We start from the raw sequence: 662 nt of genomic DNA, 5'->3' as shown, positions 1-662 counted from the left end.
TAATTGCAGGCCGAGCAATGCTCTTAAGCCATGCACCATTTCAATCTTCAAACATGAATATAATTCAATCGTCTGATTCTGATTCAGATATTCATGAGTGTAGTCGTAGTGATATTGAGTATCATGAAGATAGTATTGACGAAATTTTACAAGAATTGATTATTGATGAAGAAAAAAAAGCTGATGATACCGAGAAAAATACAATTGAATTTAGTGAATGGAGTGAATTTAGTGGTCGGCAGAAATCATTTTCTTCTCCCGAGACAGGCAGCCTTATTAGAGAATTACCTAGCGATATCAAGCCATATGATGTGTTTGAGCTGTTCGTTGATGACGAAATGATAGACTTGCTTGTATCAGAAACAAATAGATATGCGTAACAAAAATTAGATAAATCTGAGTTAAGACCATGTTCACGGATGCGTAAGTGGACACCAACTAATCCCAAAGAAGTAAAAAAATTCTTGGGGCTGATTTTATAAATGGGACTTGTAAAAGTAAAATTTATAGCTAATTCTTATCGAAAAACCCATTGTACAATTTTCAGTTACCGCGTACTCTCTCTAGTATGTCACGAAACAAATTCGAGTTACTACTGAATAACTTTCATTTTGCCGATAATATGTCCATTGCCTGCAATGATCGACTTGGAAAAATACTTG

The 662-nt window shown here is 34.6% G+C and overlaps 1 protein-coding gene across 1 annotated transcript; it reads left to right on the top strand.

Annotated features, from left to right (window-relative positions):
* Positions 1-47: 47 nt before the first annotated feature.
* On the top strand, positions 48-380 carry LOC113464667 (uncharacterized; the record flags this gene model as incomplete). The annotated part of the gene is made up of 1 exon (XM_026815641.1): positions 48-380. A coding segment is annotated over one exon (333 nt), but the record flags the coding sequence as incomplete, so codon positions are not given.
* Positions 381-662: the final 282 nt, after the last annotated feature.

The sequence above is a fragment of the Ceratina calcarata genome, unplaced genomic scaffold, assembly GCF_001652005.2.
Source record: "Ceratina calcarata isolate Rehan_Ccalc_2016 unplaced genomic scaffold, ASM165200v1 scaffold4763, whole genome shotgun sequence".
Lineage (NCBI taxonomy): Eukaryota > Metazoa > Arthropoda > Insecta > Hymenoptera > Apidae > Ceratina > Ceratina calcarata.
This window is presented reverse-complemented; position numbering and strand designations above follow the sequence as displayed.